Here is a 17437-nt window from a genome sequence, read left to right as displayed (position 1 = left end):
CGTTCGCACAAGGCTCCTCTTCGCGGCCCCAGTACTACACGACCTACCCAGACAGAAACTGCTCTGCATGGTAAGGGTAGAATGCCAAGCCCTACGTGTAGCACTCGGCTTTCCGAAGTCAGTACCACACGAACAAGTATACAACGAAGCTGGCATACTACCCCTCTGGGCCTGGATCAGGAGGGATGCCTGCCGGTACCTCTCCGGTTCAGTAAGGGTACCCAATTCCACGGACGAGGAACTCTGTGAAGGATGGATCTCGGCACCGCACGGCAAGCCCACTCAGGGCCTGCCAGGTTCTGTTTAAGACCTGTGTCTCCGAGCTGGACTTTAACCCAGCGATCGCCGCCTCATCGCCCAGTGCCAAGTAGACCACTTTCCCCCCTGGGACCTCCTCCCGCCAGAGGTAAAGACGGATATACGAGGACTAGGAAAAAAAGCAGCTCCCCACCTGCTGATAGCTCGCACCAGGGAACTCCTGGCGAAGGAATTCGCAGAAGATTTCCGGGTATACACCGATGGATTGGTTATGGAAGACAGCCGCACGGGTGCGGGCGTCTACCTGGAACCCACAGGAGAGGCCATCGCCGGGAAAATAACGCCCACCACCATCCTTACAGCCGAGCTACTCGCCATACAAGAAGCCCTCCGGGAAATCATCGCCCTCCCCCACCCACCTCCAAGGGTCACAATCCTGATGGAGTCTCGCTCGAGCCTAGAATTGCTTCTGAGTGGTTACTGCGCCTCCAGACCAGAGCTTAGTGCAGAAGTCCTTCGACTCTCGACCGAAATAGCGAAACTCAGCACTAGTCTCCTGTTCCAATGGGTACCCGCCCACGTAGGACTCGAGGGAAATGAGAAAGCCGACAAAGTGGCCAAACGGGGTGCATTAGGCTATGAGGATAGCGCCATGCTCGTCCCACCCTCGACTGGTGATGCCTATAAGAAGATCGACGCCGCTGCATGGGAACTATGGAGAGAGGAGTATGTGAATATTGCAGCTAGCCGAGGATGTCCCACCACAACCGGCACTGAACCCACCCACAAAATTCTACCTGCACTGCCTCCGCATACCTTGGCCATGGCATCCAGAATCCGGGTAAACCACTGGCGAGCCCAACACACGGATACAACATGCACATGCGGCAAAGAGCTAGTCTTTTTCAACCTCTGTCTCTTCATCTGCTCCGCCCTGGGGCACCACTTCCAGCACCCCAGGGACCTCCTGGGGGATCCAACTACAGCCCTGCACCGTCTCTGGGGAGGTAGTAATATGGACGCCGGACAGGGGCACCTAGCCCTTGCAGCAAAACTCACCTGCTCATCCCCAGTAGGGTCCCTGTTGTAACTTTGCTACAAAACACCCCCGCCTCTAAGAAACCCCTCCCAATGGAATCCATGCTACACCCACCTACATCATGCCCTAATCATTAACCCAGCCAAGCTACGAGACACATTTTAATTAAAACACAGTCCCTTAATCGGCGGAGGCCGCTGGGACTCAATACAAGCTTAAAAAAAAAAAAAAAAAAAAAAAAAAAAAAAAAAAAAAAAAAAAAAAAAAAAAAAAAAAAAAAAAAAAAAAAAAAAAAAGGGCATCTTCCTAGATATTACTAGGGAGTCCTTCGATGTAAGGCTTCCTCCAACCATAATCCTGTAGCCATCCGGGAAACGACGAGAAAAATTATCGCCCTTCCCCTCCCGCCATCACGAGTTACAGTATTATCAGACTCGAAGTCAAGTCTGATAGCCATCCAGACATCCTGGACGACATCCTGCACCGTTCGGTCGAGGCTGACAGGCTAGGTGTCCGTCTCCGTTTCCAGTGGGTTCCCTCACATGTGGGACTTCACGACAATGAGATGGCGGACAAAGCTGCCAAGCATGGTGCCCTGGCACCTGAAGAAGAAGAAATCCCTGTCTAACTTACAGCCAGTGACGCCTTCAACAGGATCGATCGTGCTGCTTGGGACCTCTGGAAGTCGAACTATCCTAAACTTGCTGCTGCCTTGGGCCGACCCCTCCCACATTTTCTTCATTGCCCCCATACATTTGCACCTGTGGCACGGAATTGGTGTTTTTCAAACTGCCTTCGTCTATGTCCTGCGATGGAGGTCCACTTCCAGCCACTACGAGACATTCTCGGTGACCCCACAGCCCTAGTCCTACTAAGAGCTGACAGCACCTCCGACGCCAGAAACCTGGTACAAACATGCATATAAAAAGGCCCTTTTCCCCTTACAAGGGGGGTAGAAAAAAAATCCACCATTCCGTCCCCAACATACTACACTCCCATCCACCCACTTCCCTCCCTCTTATCTTGGCACCTCCTGGATAACGGGTCATCCCTGCATCTTGCCCACTACCCTGGGTCAGAAGCAGTGTCGCAAGACACAGCACATCCACAGCAAGGCCGCTTCATTAAATCGGCGACCTCCCCTCTCAGTCCCCTCATGCAGAAAAGGAGAAGACCGGGAGAAATCCCTTCGGGGTGCGTCAATTTATTTTTCACACATACTTCCTCACCTCCCCATCCCCCACCCACTCCCCATCATGCATAGCAGCAGCATCCATACACAACCATTCTCCATTCACCCCTATCTTCAGTCCTTTCCCGTCCTTCCTCCGCAGACATTTCCCTCTTTACCAATGCCCCTTTTACCCCATCCATCCATCTCATCCTAGGTCGCCCCCTCATGTTCACTCCTTCCACCTCTGCCTTCCACACCTCTTTTACTAATCTTTTTTTACTCATTCTTTCCATGTGTTCAAACCATCCCAATACTCTTTCATCAACCATATCTCCCAAATTCCTTTCCACCCCTGTTCTCCTCACCTCCTCATTTCTCACTTTATCCAGCCTAGTAACCTCTACCATACTTCTTAGGCACCTCATCTCAAAATATTCAAACTCCTCCTCTCTTAAATTCCATGTTTCTGCCACATACAGTGCTGTCGGCACAATCAGTCCTTCATACAATCTCCTCTTAGCATGCATTTACTCGCTTTTCTTAATCTACATTCTATCTCCATCTCCACTCTTCCCTTTCCCGCCATATTCGCACCCAAGTATCTAAAACTATTTGCCTCCTCCAGTCTCTCTCCCTTAATACTCACTTCCTGTCTGCTGCCACTTCTTCTCCTTGCACATATTACCACTTTACTTTTACCCACATTTATCTTCAACTTCCTTCTTTTGCACACCTTCTCAAACTCTGTCAATAACTTCCTCAATCCTTCCTCTGATCCTGCTACAGGCACTGTGTCGTCAGGAAACAACAACTGGATTATCTCCCACTTTTCTCCATTTTCACCATCTCCAATCCCCGACCCACTACCCTTGTGTTTACCTTTCGCACCACCACATCCATGTATAAATTGGACAGCCAGGGTGACATAACACATCCCTGACGAAGTTCCACCTTTACCTCAAACCACTCTCTCTGTTTCTAGTCCTAACACAAGCTCTACCACTCTCGTGAAAACTCTTGACTGCTCTTAACAGCTTTCCTCCTATCCCATATATCTGCAGTACTCTCACAGTGCCTTAATGTCTACCCTGTCATAGGCCTTTTCCAAATCCATAAAAGCCCCCCCCCCCAAAAAAAAAAGTACTTACCTTTTTCTAAAGCTTTCTCACATATCTGTCTTACCACAAAAATTTAATCTACGCAACCCCTACCTGTCCTAAACCCATACTGTTCCTCACCAATTGCTCCCTCTGTTCCTCTCCTAGTTATCTCAATCAAGACCCTCCCATAAGCTTTCCCAACTACACTTAAGAAGATGATCCCTCTGAAACTACTACACTCACATTTGTCCCCTTTTCCCTAGTAAAGTGGAACTATACAGACACTCCTCCTGTCCTCCGGTACTCTACCCTCTCTTAAACAAACATCAAATAACCACACCAGCTAGTCCACCATCGCGGTACCTCCTTTTTTCAGACATTCTGCATGATATCTATCCAACCCAGGTGCCTTACTTGCTCTCATCATCTTAACAACTGCCTTCACTTCATCTTTCCTTATTTCTCCTCCATTTTCCTCATTCACCACTCTCATTTTCTTAGCACTTCCCACTGCAACTACCTTTCCCTCCCTATCCTCCTTCACATTTAGCAACTCCCTAAGATACTCTGCCCATCTTCCTCTTAGTGCTGTTTCTTCTATTATCACCTCTCCATCTGCACCTTTTACCTTTTCTTCTCTACTTGATTCACCTCTTTCTCTCCCAGTTTCCTTCCAAAACATCTTTTTATAACTTTCAAAAATTTCTGTCGTAATCTTACCCCATTTCACATCTACTCTCATCTTTGCCTCTATCTTATGCTTTACTTCTCTTTTCTTTTCTTTGTACCTCTCATATGATTCTCTCGTCCTATTTTGTAACCAATTTGTGAAAACACGCTTCTTCTCTTCTACAACCTTCTTTGCTTCCTCATCCCACCACTCACTACCTTTCCTTCTATTTCCTCCCATCCTCCTTGTTCCACACACCATCTTTGCTCACCTTATGACTCCCTCCTTGAACCATCCACATTCCTCCTCCACTCCTAGTTCTACTCTATCCTTCACTTCCACTCCCCTCTCAGCTTCTTGTACTCCTTCTCCTTTTCTTTCTCATTTAAGCAGTTCACTCTAAACACCCCCCTACCTTCTGTCCTTTACCTCTCTTTCTCCATCTATCCTCCACTCTCAACTTACCTTCCACCAAAAAATGTTCTAATATTCCCCCCTCTCTCCCCTTAAAACATATACATTCTTAACTCTTCCTACTATACTCCTGGTTACCAGTATATAGTCCATTAACGCTCTATCTACCACCCTTCCATCCACCACCCCCTCCCATGTGTACTTATGCTTGACTTTCTTACTAAACACTGTATTTGCTATCATCAACTCTCTAGACACATCACCATCAGCAAAAATCATCTGCTCCTCCCCAGTGGGGACACTACTTTAACTTTTCTACATTTATCTCTATCCTCATCTATCCTAGAAAAAAATGCACACATATTAAATACTCTAACACAACAACTCTTTCCCCCTGTACACAAGCCCAAACACGGCTCAGTAAGCACCCCTACATAGGCTAAGTGCCTTCATAAGTAGAACCCTTACCCAAAATCCCTCCATAAATTATAAGGCAGTCCCTAAATCGGCTAGCTCCGCTGGGACTTTCATTAAAAAAATGTAATATCAGTTCAGTTTTACCTTACAAATAAAGGAAACTAACTCACCAAACCACTTTCTCTTCTCGCAGTAACATCGTCGCTACATTAGTGACCGTAAACAACATCGGCTACAAAGTGGTCTCTTGTCTCGTGACAATAGCGCTAGATTTTTTTTTATGCACCATGGACCACTATAAATTGGGCATTGAAAAAATAGGGTTTCTCTATCTTCATGTACTTATTTTACATAATACGGGATTGAAGACTCAGTGATAGGTTAAGTGATAGGCTTATTGCAAACAGAAGTCTTATGAATTGTGATCACACCTTAACTGTTGGTATAGAAGTACAAATATGTTGATTAGGTGACCTTTCCTTGCGAGCATTATTTTTCTCAGAAATCTTAGTTGCCCACTTCGATCGATCAAGGATGTTCACGGAAAGATAACGTGCTTTCTGATTACACGAAGATTAGCTATATTTAACCGGCGTTTGGCGGAAGCCTTCATTTCACTTCTGTTCCCAGGTAGGTCAGCATTCTTTTTCCAGTTAGTACTCTAAATTTTTTCTTCCCCAACTCCTCCAACGTCCCTATTCCATTTGCTTCCAGGACTTACTCCACTTCATTCTTCCAGCTCGAAGTCAGTCTTCCTCTAGACCTTCTGGCTTTTGGTCTCTAGTTCTATCTCTTCTTTATAAATATCTCTTCCCTCATTCTTTCTACATGTTCAAGCCATCTTAGTTGAGCCTTTTCTATCTTACTTGTAACTGATGTTACTACAACCATTTCTCTCATTTCACCATTTCTGATTCGATCTCTTTAGTTCTATTGACTATTGTTCTCAGTGTTCTTATCTCTGCTGACTGAATTGTACTCCATTCTCTTAATGTTAATGTCCAACTCTCTGAAGCATATATTAAAATTGATACCAAGATTGATTCAGATATTGCTTTCTTTTCCTTTATTGAAATGTATTTATCTTTTAGGATAGGCTATAGTGTACATACTCGTAACTTCCCAACTTTCCTTGATATTCTTTCAGTTATCTTCAACCGCCAGAATAAGACTGACGTTAACAAACTTGGTTACGGGGTTGAGGAACAACTAAGTTATCTTTGGTTATAAGGTGAGTTGATTTTTGTCATTTACTGTCTTTGATTAGGGCTCCGGGATAAAATTCAGCAGTGTCCATATATGTGATTTTGTTTTGAAAATGTATAGTTTTAACATTTTTCTTCCTTACTTGAAAGAATCGGATGTTCGTTCTTATCGTAATTACCCGTTTAGTATTCCCCGTACGGCAGTACCTTCCTCAGCTATTTGGGACTGAACACGTGGTCGGGGAGGGGAATCGCGACAGATGATTTCCTTTCCCCGATCTTCCGCTTCCTACATTAACTAAAAGTTTTAGTTCCTGAATACGAATTGAATCACTGGAGTGGGTTTGGCATGAACTTCGATTGAACTTGTAGATCCTGATTTCGGGGCATGTCGAGAAACACAGTTCAAGCATGTTCCGATGCACCTTTGTGGGGGCGTCACGAAACACATTTCTTGTTTCAGTAAGTTTCCGGGACACTAGACATATGTCACTGTTACGTGACTAGCGATGGCCAACGATTTAGCATGTCGAGGATGCGAGGTCCTCATAAGACGGGCTCTATAGGAGAGTGTGGTGTGCCTTCACACGTGAGAACGTGATGCCTACTACTTACTATATGCTCTATGCATGGTGTCCAGTGCACTGTTTTCGGCTATCACTTTTCTGATCACTAAATTTCGAGAGGAATGCAACGCAATGTCTGGGCAGGAGTTAGAGCATTTCTAATAGTCTTATGGGGTAGTTACTAGTTACGATAGAAGAATATATGATACTAACTAGCCAAATTAAAACTATCCTAGACAAGAAGTGGCAAGCGCTAAGGGGGGGGGGGGGTTAGGCAGAACAATTGAGAAACAAAATCAAATGGTAATACATAGGTAAAATATACCAATCCTAATAATAAAGTACAAGGATACAAATGTAATATGGTGAACTAGTAAAACTGAGAAGTTGAGACATTTCAAACTTAACATTATAACATCTGTGATGACTTCGATCTTGAGCATACGAAGAGACAACTTGGAAGAAGGTGGGGGGGGGATTCCTGAGTAAATAGAAGATACTTAAACTCGATAAGGAACTGTAACTAACTAGTGCTAAACTCGCACAGCAATTGCTGGAGAGAAGGGGAAGTAAAATATCAAGTAGTCACTAGAGACCTTAAGACTTCCAGCGGTTTCATAGAGCGAAAGAAAAGTGATAGCCGAAGGGGCTGAAAAGAGACGAAAGAAAATGTGGGGTAGGCAGTGTGTCAGCGATTCCATAGAGCAAAGGAAAATGATAATCGAAGGGGCTGAAAAGAGACGAAAGAAGATGGGAAGTAAAAGGTAGTGTGTCACAACGCAAAGTTGTGACACAAACGAAGCCGCGGCGACTGCTTGAGACGCCATCTTTGTTTTCATAGATTCGGAGGTCGAAGAAATAAACATGATAAATTCGTATATTTCAACCTAACCTAACCTGTACTTAGTAATCCAATCGGACTGCGTGGTGTAGAGTTGCATAGCTTAAAGAAATGCATGAATCTCATAGGTATGCACTTCGATCTCCGCATCCATCAAAACAAAGATGGTGTCTCAATCAGTCGCCGCAGCTCTGTTCGTTAGTGTATCGCTTTTAGCAACTTTTTCTGTTATTGATTCCCGCCAATACAAACGTATATTACGTTGGTGTATTATAGATTATAATATCAATATTCAATTGTCTATGGCTGTATCGCGTAGGTGTGAGCTTCTAAAAAAAAATCTAAAGTAACCTAAACTAGCCTAACATAATCTAACCTAACTTAATGTCTCCCAAGTTGACATGGGAAGCAAATTATATATTTGGGATTATGATTACCCAGGTGGGGGGGGGGGGGTAGTGGCTCCCTCCCCTGACCCTTGGGTGCATATTACTTAGCAGGGAGATGACCCCTCCTATGCCCCTCAGTGGAGTGCATGCCTAGAAATTAGGAATGGCCTCCTGGTTTTATTTTCTGATCCTAGCTTGCATAAACAATCTGCCTCCAAAAGGTAGTGCTGCTGCTCTACTTGTTTAAGAATATTTCAGGTAGTTCAGTGATACATGATTTTTTTTTTTATCATGCAGCTCAGGAACTGTCAAGGTTGGGTCATGGAACGCTGGCGTGGAAGAGTTGCCTTGGTAACAGGTGCAAGTGCTGGGATTGGTGCTGCTATATGCAAATCACTCGTGACTGAGGGTATGAAGGTAGTTGGAGCAGCTAGGAATGTAGATCGTATCCAAGTATGTCATCATGGTTAACTTTTATTTATCTATTTCTTTTTTTTTTCTTGAAAGTAGTGTCTAATGAATGTGCACAGCATTGATACATGTGGTTGAAGAAAGGTGATATATTTGATATAATACTGGTTGTGCTTATTGAATGGTGAAGTTTGTGAAATTCATCTATTCTAGGTTAGTTTATCTTTTCACTTTTCTTTACCTTCATATGTACCTGCCTCCTTGTGTAATAAAAATGCATTGAAAAATAACAACAAAATGATATGCTTACATTTCTTATAACAATTTAATATTACTCCAGGCCTTGGCACAGGAGTTAGCAAAGGAATCTGGCACTTTGATTCCATTGAAGTGTGACCTCACTAAGGATGCTGAAATTCTATCCATGTTTGAGAGGATCAAGAATGATTTTGGAGGAGTAGATGTTTGTATTAATAATGCTGGAATGTCCTGGAAAAACTCTTTATTAGGTTAGTAATAGTTGTTTCTTGTAGATAATTGATAGTATCTTCACACAGTTTATGAATTTCTTTGCATTATAATTCTATTAACCATCTTTTGCAAGGAAACACTGTAACTATAGATTGACATTTTCCAGTAAGAATAATTTGTTTGTTTAGAGTAATAATAACTAATAAAGTGGTATCAGTGATGGGTACCTGTATGTGGTGGTCCTTCAAGATTTGCAGAAAAGCTGCCCATTTCCATAACCCATTCTCCCCTCCCATCCATAAGGAGGTGTAGCCTTGAGTAGCTGACTCTTGGTCTCTGGACTGGACCCAAGATCTGTCTCTAACAACTTGAACTGTATTTCTTATAACTTTTCATGCATAGAGAGCTGACACCTGGTGACAGCTCCTCATCCTCTACCATTTTCAGCAGATGATATAGAAATTGTCTTGAACTAATACAACACAGATAACAGCTGTACGTTTCTCTTCAGAGTATTGTAATTATGATCTTATTTTTTCAAGAACGTCAGAGAACTTACCTGGTTGAGTTCTCTGACATAATGTCTGAACTTGTAGTGTATTCTTGAAGGGGTGAAGCTTCGAGAGAACTGTAAAGATTCCTTTGCCGAGGTTTTTAAGCGAAGCGTTTGGTACCAGCGCTGAAGGTTATCTGACGTTCAGTTAACGAAATGTAGTCTCGTTCGGCTGGGATTCTAATGCCGCGTCCACACGGTCGAGCTGTGCCTGGCAGACTTTGCCCTTACCGGGCAAAGTCCGCAGACTCTGCCCGCGAAGTGTCCACACGGCTGACGATGGTGGTTGGAGGTTAGTTGGCCGCAAGCAGAGGTTGGGAGAGAGTGGTTCAGTGCGGTACGAAAACCATGGTTCCCGCCATACTTGGAAAGAAGGTAGCACTTTACAGCATTATAATTGCTGCCTGTATTAAAAAGAAAAAGAAGAAATCACGGAGACATGTCTGGTGCCGGGAGTGGTTATAAAGACGTGATTCGATGGGAAGCTAAGTGAATTGCAGGATGAAAATGAACAATTGTTTTGCAATTACATGAGAATGAACATAAGCATCTTTTCTGTTCTCCTTTCGAAAGTGGAGCCATATACAGTATATAAAGACAAAAGACAAATATGAGGAAAAGCATAGCCCCAATAGCACGTCTTGTCGAGACCAGTACACACTAGTACTAGGTGCGGACATGGTGGTAAAGGTAACTTCGGTCTGTACTGAGCGGGTTTGCTAACTTTGCTCGCACCTCACCTCGTGCGTTTGGCAGCGATGTCAGCCCTCCACCCACTGCCCGCAAATGGCGCCGGGAACGGACAGTTTGATGGTTTGCCCGCTGAAATTGCCCGTTGTCGAGCAAAGCCCTCGTGCACAGCGGGCAGTGCTCGACCGTGTGGACGTGGCATTACAAGCTCGTAAAAAGGTTCGAAACCACGGAACAACTAATACTTTAAGTAAGTTCTCAAAGTTCCCGATTTGTTAATCAAAATTACAACATAGGCTTAATAAGAATAAAGAGGGAGGGGAGTTTAATAGTAAATTAGAATTACGATAGTGTGGTACGAAGTTTCAGGAAAGGTTCCCGATTCGAAATTAAACAAGCTTTCGGGAAATTGCCGTAGCTCAAGGTAAACAATGCAATTCCCGTAACAACAATTACCACAAGAGAGATCTTTGGAAAGGCTCAAGGTCAGCCACTGTGATTCTGCAGGTTTTCTACCTAGTGAAATTCAAGGCAACAATTGATAAATCAATTAATGCATTTTTTTCCCAATTAGCATATGACCTAAATGTTATAATTGCATGTGTTACCAGGTCTAACCTAAAATAATTTGTACCAACAGAGGGGACTCCCAAGGAGTGGCGAGAAATGCTGGATTTGAATGTGGTGGCATTGTGCTTGTGCACAAAGGAGGCTGTGGCATCTATGAGGGAACGTGGTGTAGACGATGGACACATATTTCATATAAACAGGTTAGTTCTGAACTGATCTTCATTCTAATTAATGGGCTTAACTTTGCGGAAAGGGTAATGCAATAATGCTATGCATAGCATTTACATTAAGTTTTTGTGACGATGTGTTTGAGAAAAATGAATTTTGTAAGAATGAATAAAGTGGGAAATGTGGAGGTGAGGCAGAGAATGGGGCTGGAAAGAAAGCTGTCACAGGTTGTTAAGTTTTGAAGAAAGAATGAATAAAAAATATGCTTTGTCTTGCTGCATTGCTGCTGATCTAGACAGTGGATTGAAGTCATGGTTGGCCCTTCAACCACAAGGAACTAAGATGAAAGGAAGAACAAATTAATATGAGATTGGTGAAGTGTAGGTACATGTTTTGGCTGGCCAACAACTTTATAAAGAGAAGAGGTCTTTTGATGTATGTGTATATATATATATATACAGACAGACGTCCCCCAAATCAGGCTCGCCCAAAGTGGCTCGACAAAGAAACTGAAAAAAGTATTGCTAAAAAGAGACAGGCTTATAAGAAATATAAGTGCTCGGGTGCATCTAATGACTATGAAAGTTATGTATCAATACAGAGAGATTTAAAAAAGACAATAAGAAAAAGAAAACGACAATACGAAATGAACATCGCTGAGAAATCCAAAGAGAATCCCAAAGAATTCTATAGTTACATTAGAGATAAAAAGGTTGTTAGGAATCACATTGGTCCACTATTATCTGCTGACGGTCAACTTGAATATTCAAATGAAGGAATGTGTAATCTCTTAAACAATTATTTTAGCTCGGTATTCGTAAACGAAACACCTCAAAGTGAATTCCAAACTGAAACCTGTGAAAAGTCTGGGGTAAACTTACTCACTACGGTAAATATAACAAAAGAAACAATTAAAAGGTGTATAGACAAACTCAAAGTTAATAAAACACCAGGGCCTGACGGTTGGCATCCAAGAATCTTAAAGGAAATGAAAAATGAGATTGTTGTTCCATTAGAAATTATTTTCAAGAAATCCATCATATCCGGAGATGTCCCAAGAGAATGGAAGCTAGCTAACGTTACTCCCATATTCAAAAAAGGTGACAAAAAGAAACCAAATAACTATAGGCCTATTAGTTTGACTTCGATCGTAGGAAAAATAATGGAAACTATCATCAGAGATGCTATCGAATATCATTTAGAAAGTAACCGTTTGATAAATGATAGCCAACATGGTTTCAGACGGAAACGTTCTTGCGTGACTAACTTACTCGAATTCTACAACACAGTTGTCTCGAATTATGACAAAAGAAACAATATAGATTTAATATATCTAGACTTTGCAAAAGCTTTTGATACCGTCCCACACGAAAGACTAACTAAATTAGCTTTGCATGGAATAAGTGGTAGCCTATTAGGTTGGACTAGTAATTGGTTGAAAGGTCGAAAACAGAGAGTTGTTTTAAATGGAAAAACTTCTGGATGGAAAAGTGTTGCAAGTGGAGTTCCTCAGGGTTCCGTTCTTGGGCCACTTCTATTCATAGTATATATAAATGATATAGACCATGGACTAAAATCTACTGTTTCCAAATTTGCTGATGATACAAAACTGTGCGGAGTGGCAAATGATCACTCAAACCAATTAGATATTCAAGAAGATTTAGATAAATTACAGCAATGGTCTGAAAAGTGGCTAATGAAATTTAATACAAGTAAATGCAAGGTAATGCACATAGGTAAAAATAACAGCAAGTACGATTACAAGTTATTTGGAAATTCGTTAACAAAAGTGGATAGTGAAAAAGATCTCGGCCTAATTATCAGTAACGACCTCAAATCATCCAAGCAGTGTATTTCAGCCTCTGAGAAAGCAAATAAGATTCTGGGATTGATTGCGCGATCTTTTGATTTCAAAAGTCCATCACTCATTAACAAGCTATATAAATCGTTAGTTCGTCCACATTTGGAATATGCTGTTTCCGTATGGTCACCGAATCTCATTAAAGACATTGACAGACTGGAAAAAGTACAACGGCGAGCCACAAAACTGATTCCAAATATCAAAAATAAATCATACGAAAATCGACTTAAGCACATGAATCTGTTTTCCCTAAAAAAGCGTAGACTCAGAGGTGACTTGATACAGGTCTTTAAGATTTTAAAGGGAATTGACAACATCAAAAGTGACCAAATTTTCACACTGAATGAGAATCAGACAAGAAACAATGGTCTCAAACTATCCGGAAATAGATTCAATTTGGAAGTAGGTAGAAACAACTTTGCCAACCGTGTAGTTAATGAATGGAATAAACTTCCTGCACAGGTAGTGCAATGTAGTTCAGTTCGAAGCTTTAAGAATCATTTAGATAAATACCTAAGTAAGATGCTGTAATTATTATAATTTATGTTATATTATTTGTTTTTGTTTTGTTATAATTTGTCTGTCTGATTTTCATTTATTATTAGTTATATGTCAATTTATTATCATTTACTATTTACCTGTTTGTTTGTTATTCAACTATACCAATGCATTTATTTATGTATTTTAATTGTTATTTACATTGTTATAGTTTTAATTTATTATTAATATTATTATTTTTTTTTTTTTTGCATCCGACCTAGATATGGATCAAAAGGTCTCCTGTCGGCATGCTTTGCCTTTGTAATCCTTTGTAATATATATATATATATATATATATATATATATATATATATATATATATATATATGTATGTATTGTACTCTAAGTTGCTAGCATTATGCTACATGTAGATTCAGATAAATGCGTAGTTAGAATTTCTGTATGTGTGTATGTACATGCGTGTTAGCGTGAATGTTCCAGAACTTCCTAATTGCCATTGGTACATCTTAAGTAATTATCAAATTATTTGTAATGCGAAAGTTGAGTGAATGGGATATAGATCTTTATTACTATCAAATTTGAAGTTGTCATGTAACTGAAAGTGTATAAATGTAAATTTGTGTGCGAGTGAATAATTAAAATAATTGTATAAATTAGATTTAGCAACTGTTTTTGGATCAGACCACCCGGTGCTTAGTCACGCATGCAGTGAACAGCGTGAGCTCTCGTAGGGTGCATATCGGGTCATTTTTCTTGACTGTGGTGAAAGAGTGTGAAGACATAGATTGTACTTTTCACGTACAATATATTAACTTTTGATGTGCAGCGTTTTACTCCATCTTATTGTCAATCAAACAATAATGGTTTGATGATGATATGGTGCCCCTCACAGAGGGCTTTGTAGCATGGAATTTAATGAACCATGCTCTTGGTTGAACTTCACTGGTGGCAGGATTTGAACCGCCATCTACTCAACCTTCGCAGCAAGTACATATATACACATATATATGTCCCTGCTCCCACCCATTCCACTCCTGTCCACCACCCCTTCCTCCTTCTCATCTCAGATCCTTGTGGATGAAGGGTCATCCCTGTATCAAACCCACTGCCCTGGGTCAGAAGCAATGCAATAAGACAATGCATCCACTGCAAGGCTGCTTCACTTAATTGGTGACCCAAAGCCCCTCTTCATTCCCTCATGAAAAAAAGAGAGAGAGAGAGAGAGAAAACAGAGAGAACACTTTGGGCTGCATCAAAATATCATTCACACATATCCACTCCCTACTCCCTCCTATCCCCTACTCCCTCCCACCTATCCTTGCGTCACAATATCATTTATATACAATCATTCTCCACTCACCCCTATCTCCTGCCTTCTCCCTTCCTTACCCCACAGAGATCTGTCTTTTGCTGAAAGCCTTTTGCACCCCAGAAATAAATAAATATATATATATATATATATACATATACATATATAGATAAATATATATATATTTATATATATGTATATGTATATATATATATATGTATATATATATATATATATGTATATATATATGTATATATGTATATATATACATATGTATATATATATATGTATATATATATGTAATTTATATACATATACATATATATAAATGTATATATATATACTACAACATGAGGATAATGAACACTTTCTTCCAAAAGCATGTAGGTTGTAAATGGACCTGGAGAAGTCCAAATGGAGCAACAAAGAATGAAGTAGACTTCATATTAGGAGATGAGAGCAAGAGTGTTAGCAATGTCATGGTCATGAATAAAGTCAACATAGGTAGTGACCATAGAATGGTAGGTTGCACAGCTAAATTAAATTTCATAGCTGAGAGAAATAAACTGTTTTTAAAAATGGAATTAAGCCTTGCAAAGGTTAAGGATAATAATAAGAAATTTCATTTAGAAATTAAAGATAGATTCGAAGCTGTAAGAACTAATGAGGACATCGTCGAAAATATGACTTTGAATTTACTGAATATCATTGGGGTATCAGCAGAGAAAGTAGGAAATACTAAAAGTGGGAAAACAAATACTCCAGAGCTACAAATGACCTAATTTATAAGAAGAAGGTTGTCAAGGTGGACCACTAACGAATTTGATGTTCTGTGAGCTCTGATGTCGCTTTTGTGTTCATAGGTACGTTTCTTTATCCCTCTGCTGGTTTCTCCGAACAGTTGTTCACCCGGGCAGGGCTAAAAATTGCGTTCGGCACTGGTACCAGGATATGAGAGATTGTGATGAGTAAGAACAATAGTAAAGTCGATACAGTAGAGAACAGCTTGATTTACAAAATTCCATGTAAAAGCTGTCCCATTAGTTATTTCGGAGAAACCAGCAGAGGGATAAAGAAACGTACCTATGAACACAAAAGCGACATCAGAGCTCACAGAACATCAAATTCGTTAGTGGTCCACCTTGACAACTTTGGCCACCTACCGGATTGGGAAAGAACAGAGGTGCTGCATAAAGGTATAACAAAACAGAGAAGAAAAGTAATTGAGGCAGCCTATATTAATTTACATCCATGTAGCAACCACCGTGATGGATTTGTAAAGTTGGCGAGAGTAACGGCCAGCTTGGTTCTTCGTGATGCCGAACGGGGGTGCATGAGGAGCGAAGACGAACGGGGAGGAACGGGGTAAGCTGTGGGTATATAAACTGTCAATTATTTGTTTGTGTACACTCTGAGGAAGTCCTTTCAGGACGAAACGTTAGAAATAAAACTCCAACGGTTCCTGGTGTTTACCTCACCACCCTTCCACTCATACACACACACACACACACACACACACACACACACACACACACACACACACACACACACACACACACACACACACACATATATATATATATATATATATATATATATATATAGATAGATATGTATATATATAAATATATATATGTACAACACTGAATGGGTCACAGTGACTAGAGATACATTTTGATCAAAATATCCACCTTGATGGTGTAGTGGTCAAGTCACTGCTAGCACTTGTTACGTACTGGTCTTGGTTGAAGTCCTCGGGCGTACTACGTTTCAATTTCTGCATGTGCTTTCACGGTATTTCCGATGTTGATGGCTTAGAATTAAAATGCACTGTGATTGATAAATGTATATATGTATATATATATATATATATATATATATATATATATATATATATAAATATATACCCTATCTGGGGTATTGGCTGTATGTTATTGTAAAGTATAAATCTGCTTAGTAACATGCTGCTGATACTTTAGGGTCTATATTGGGTGCCTTTATGGACCAGAGCCACACATCATTTTGTCTATGTTAGAGGAAATATCAGCTCATAGAGAAATTGTATAATTTTATCATACTGCGACTGTCCCTCCATTATGCTGTCCCCCCACTCGTAATACTGTCCTGTACCACTTCTCTTAATATACATTTCCAGTTTTGCCAAACACTGTGACAGGGGAGAATGAAAACTGCCACCGAGTGTTCCCACTTGAGTCGTTAAAGGCAATTAAAACAGGATGGAGCATAGGATTTTACATCTACTCTCTTTAGCCCTAAAGGGTACATTAAAAAAAAGTCAAGACATAGAAGGTCAGGGAAGAGATTTCCAACCAAAAACCTAAAGGTTGAGCCTTTTAATGTGTGTGTGTGTGATACAGATGAGAATAAAATGGAAGAGATAGGTAGTATGTTTGTGAGAGGATAAATATGTTGACATTGAGTGAAACTAAGTTGAAAGGGAGGTGACGTAATATCTAATATTACGTTACACCTCCACCGTTTGGGAAAGCTTTTCACTTTCTGTTGAAAAGCTATGTTCTAGAAAGGACGTCGGCTAAAACATTAAAGACGCCTTTAATGTGATGAATTGTTAGATTAAAGGGTTGGAGAAATAAACTCCAACGTGTAAGTCTCGGATTCTTGTTTTTCATAGTCTGTAGGAACTTTAAGGGGTTGTGATCCGAATATACTTGAATGGTAGTTGAGGAACCCAGGTAGACTTCGAAATGGATAAGGGCCTGGACCAAAGCGAGCGTCTCCTTCTCAATTGTTGAGTAGTTCTTCTGCGCAGGGGACAGCTTCTTGCTGTAGTAGGCGATAGCGTGAAGAA

The 17437-nt window shown here is 40.9% G+C and overlaps 2 protein-coding genes across 2 annotated transcripts in view; both read left to right on the top strand.

Annotated features, from left to right (window-relative positions):
- LOC143034245 (uncharacterized) overlaps nt 1–1925 on the top strand; it is a 12374-nt gene extending 10449 nt beyond the window's left edge. The window contains exons 2-4 of the mRNA XM_076200181.1: nt 1–296; nt 405–1344; nt 1661–1925. The exon at nt 1–296 is cut by the window's left edge and continues 403 nt beyond it. Coding sequence (XP_076056296.1) covers nt 1–296; nt 405–1344; nt 1661–1925 — 1501 coding nt within the window. The remainder of the gene's footprint in view (nt 297–404; nt 1345–1660) is intronic.
- Nucleotides 1926–6155: 4230 nt separating this feature from the next.
- LOC143034549 (dehydrogenase/reductase SDR family member 11-like) overlaps nt 6156–17437 on the top strand; it is a 37752-nt gene continuing 26470 nt past the window's right edge. Inside the window, exons 1-4 of the mRNA XM_076200758.1 lie at nt 6156–6303; nt 8371–8526; nt 8825–8993; nt 10839–10968. Of these exons, the coding sequence (XP_076056873.1) occupies nt 8395–8526; nt 8825–8993; nt 10839–10968 (431 nt within the window). The 5' untranslated portion in view covers nt 6156–6303; nt 8371–8394. The remainder of the gene's footprint in view (nt 6304–8370; nt 8527–8824; nt 8994–10838; nt 10969–17437) is intronic.

The sequence above is a fragment of the Oratosquilla oratoria genome, chromosome 17 (assembly GCF_046742065.1).
Source record: "Oratosquilla oratoria isolate Oo_2021 chromosome 17, ASM4674206v1, whole genome shotgun sequence".
Lineage (NCBI taxonomy): Eukaryota > Metazoa > Arthropoda > Malacostraca > Stomatopoda > Squillidae > Oratosquilla > Oratosquilla oratoria.
Note: the sequence above shows the minus strand (reverse complement) of the source record. Positions and strands in the feature narration are given on the sequence as shown.